The 3,944-nt window shown below is 30.0% G+C and overlaps 1 protein-coding gene across 1 annotated transcript; it reads right to left on the minus strand.

The window, feature by feature from the left end:
* Positions 1-835: 835 nt before the first annotated feature.
* On the minus strand, positions 836-1,537 carry LOC149248154 (uncharacterized). The gene has a single exon (XM_089456010.1). The coding sequence runs from the start codon at positions 1,396-1,398 to the stop codon at positions 985-987; it is 414 nt and encodes a 137-aa protein (XP_089312136.1). The 5' UTR covers positions 1,399-1,537; the 3' UTR covers positions 836-984.
* Positions 1,538-3,944: the final 2,407 nt, after the last annotated feature.

The following is a 3,944-nucleotide window of genomic DNA, read 5'->3' on the forward strand; positions in this document are numbered from 1 at the left end:
TTAGACATTAGTGCAGAATGATTAATGGTATAATAAATATGAAGAGAGGAGTTGAATTAAAAGAAGGATCTTCAATTACATCGTATATGTATATAATTGAGTAAGAAAAGAAATAGAAAAATTTAGTTAGGAGAAAAGTTAAAAAGTATATATTAAAATCAAATACTATGTATAACATATATGTGGTTAATTATATTGGGTTATCTTGCACATATTATTCATTAAATTTTTTTACTATATTAGCATTCTTCTCCTTAATAGAATATATGTTGAATACTTTTATGAATTTATAATATAGATTATATTTATTTAATAGATTATATTTATTTAATACTTTAATGAATTTATAATATAGATTATATTTATTTAATATTTTAATGAATTTATAATATAGATTATATTAAAAAATTATATTTCAGATATAACTTTTAAATAGCTTAAATTCATCTCAATTTTAATTTTATCAAATGATAAAAAGATTAAATTTATTTAAATGTAATTTTTTTTATTGCATATAAAATTCCTTTTAGGAGGAAGATACAGTGAATATAAAATTCCTTTTACGAAGAAGATATATGATTAATTGTTTGAACAGTATTCATAAAAAGTGGAAGAAATAAAAACAATTCAAAAATTATATATATATATATATATATACGCGCTAATGCGTACTGAGTAATCCATACTTATATTTTTGAAGTGAAATTGAAATCATTTACATTCCTGAATAATTTTATTTTATAAATATGATATTAGAATGAATCTACATTGGAATCCAAATCAAAATTTAAGATTACTTGATGCGGAATGTAAAATCAGTCCCCACACACACAAATAACAAGTAAAAGACATTACCATCGAAACATATTCCAGTACTAACAGCTCTTCGCAAATATAAGAGACGGAAAAAGCTTTTACATTACATATTTGCTTTTCCATTAGATATCTTCAACCAGAACCAACACCTATAGTGAAAACGCAGAATTAAGAAATATACATGGAGGGGCTGTCAGCGCCATCATCCCATCTCCCGCGCTCTCTCAGATATTGCAGATACCGAAATTTCAGATCCCCACTCACCCCAACTGCTTTCCCACCGGATTCCTTATTTTGAACCTGGTGGTTCCACCCCACAGCAGAGCTGACGTTCCTCTTCTCCGCCACGGAAAACATCACGTTCACATACGCATTCTTCACCGCTTTCAGTATTTTGTTGGGGAAAAGCAGCCGTACTTTAGAAACCCTATTTCGTTGTCGTCTCCTTCTGCTATTTTCCCTGTAGCCATTCTCTTCCTCATGGCCGAGCTCCTGGTAACGGTAATCTGCTCTGCCCTTGATCCGTCCATAAGCCTGCGGAATAACGCCCGAGCAGTTTGCCATGCTCATTTGCTCACCCATTTCTCCTCTCCTCCTGCGCTTCCAAACAAACCGATGCACAACCTTAAGAAATGAGGCAGCTCCTTGAAATTTTCCTCGAATCCGTCAAATCAAAATGCTCAGACAACGAAGTGGATATGCATCGCATCAATTCAAACATCCCATCATTCCTACTGGGCACGTTAATTGTTGTTCCTGATTCCAGTGTTGATTGCAACGGACGTTTAAAAAAGAATGCGTCAACCTTGACTTTATTGCCCGAGATCATCTTGAACTGTTCAAGATTCTTAACTTTATTGCAAAAGATATCTTCAACCATTCAAGATAATTGCTTTTCATTAACGTCACCGCCAAAAATAATAATGAATCATTTCGAGATTATTACGTTGCAGCCTCCTCGATGGAAGACGTTGATGGTTTCACAATCAAATCCGCGTTAAGTTGTATTAAATTATTGAGCCTGCTTAGCCTAAGCACACCAACCTATCAACTGCCCAGATTGAATACCAACTAACCTACAAGTCTATTTGAAACTATTTGAAAAGATTGGATCTATGTATCTGACCATTTCATCATGTTCGAGAACCACTGGTCTCATTTTAATCCTCCTTATTTTATTTCTAATCAAAAAGTTTGAAAAATAAATAATATTATATTTTGAAAATGAATAAATAATTCTTTATAAAGATAAATTATAATATTTAAAAATTAAAATATTATATTTTTATAAGGTGAAAAAAATTATTTTCAAAATTGGTTGAATAAATTAATAACATGATGATTGTATAAAGAAAAGATTAGGAATTCCTTTTCACTTTTACCGAGTGATGTTTGAGAAGGTTCCAGGTATCACACAAACTAACATGGTGTGATAGGTTACTCATAAACTAATTTTGAGTGTGAAACATAGGTTATTGTCCAAGTAATTTTGAGTATGATGTGTTGTATAGAACATTTTAAAAAGTTAGGGTTACAACTTATCTGATGTCTATCACTTAAAATCACTATTGTTTTTCATGTAGTAATTTTTATGAAACTTTAGGGCTATGCATATTATAGTAAAAGAATTTTTGGTTTTATTTGTATCACACTTTTAAGACTTGGGTGTGACATGTTGATTAAATAAGAACGTGTTATGTACATCATGAAACTTTGTGTAATATGTATTTATGTATCCAAAATTTTGGTGCGATATGTTATACACATAACTAAATTTTTTATGGTCATGACATCATTTATGATTGTAGAAATTACCTAGTAGCGACATATCACATTGCATAAAAGTTTCATTTCATGCAAAATTTCATATCATGAAGACGTTTTCTTTTGTGCAAGATCATGAGATATCAAATTACCAGAGTATTTATATTATCATGACATATTGCATAACAACTTTTTTTTTTTCCATGTGACACATCACACTTTCTCAAACTATCCTTCATTGCAACAATGAAAATTTTATAAAACAATTCCCTTGCAATACAAAATAAAATCAATAATGCCATTGCATTTGTGTTTGCAAATTCAAAATACTTGAAAGAAGGGAAATAAAATAATGTTTTGGCTTATTGATCTTATATATCATGGGTTTGCCACCTTTCAATGCCATATCTCATATAAATAACTCTTCATTGGTGTATTATGGATTTTATCATAGAAATTTTGTGGTTGGTTAAACATGTTTAAGTGTGTCAAATATAACTATTCTTAACTAGAAATCACTATGGTTGAGCACAATGGTTGAACTTAGTTTAGTGCAGATCATAATGGTTAACAATAGTTGATTGTACATTGACTTTGGTTAACTTTGGACCTTTGGTAAATAACAACTAACCATGGTTGACCATATTTGATTATGGTTCACTATAGTAGACCATGTTGACAGGTTTGAAGATGTTTGGCTATTATTGACAATAACGTCCACTACAATTATTAATGGTTAAATATGCTTGATTATAGATTGAATATAATTATCTATGGTTGATTATAACTGATTATGGTTGGAAGTGTTCAACTATAGGTAAATGTATTTGAATCTATCAAATAGTAATTATTGTTAACTAAAAGTGACTATGGTTGGTTATGATGGTTGAATTCAGTCGAGTAGAGATCTTAATGGTTAACTATGGTTGATTAGAGCTTGACTTTGATTAACTTTGGTGAACAATGATTCATTATGATTTCCCATAGTAGACCATGTTGATAAGGTTAATGATTGTTAACTATGGTTGACTATTTTTTATTTTGTTTGGCTATGAATAATTATTGTTAACATAGTTCACTTTGGTTCATTATAGTTCTTCATGGTCAAAGATGGTTGATTGTAGATTGAGTATGGTTATCTTTGGTTTATTGTGGTTTAATCTAGTTGATTATGGCCTATGGTATTTTACTACAATTAAACATAATTGAGTGTGTCAAAGATTAATAATTGTTAAGTAAAAGTGATTAAAATTGAGCTTGATAGTTGAATTTGGTTGAGTGGAGATCATAAGTATTAATTATGGCCGATTGTAGGTTGACTTCGGTTAAATTTGTTTAAAAACAGTTTAATATAGTTTGTGGTC

Source organism: Pinus tabuliformis, chromosome 7, assembly GCF_031772625.1.
Source record: "Pinus tabuliformis cultivar Carrire ecotype Pingquan chromosome 7, CPIR1, whole genome shotgun sequence".
NCBI classification, from domain to species: domain Eukaryota; kingdom Viridiplantae; phylum Streptophyta; class Pinopsida; order Pinales; family Pinaceae; genus Pinus; species Pinus tabuliformis.

Coding starts and splice junctions, on each gene's coding strand:
- LOC149248154 (XM_089456010.1), bottom strand. CDS start 1,398: ATGGGTGAGCAAATGAGCATGGCAAACTGCTCGGGCGTTATTCCGCAG.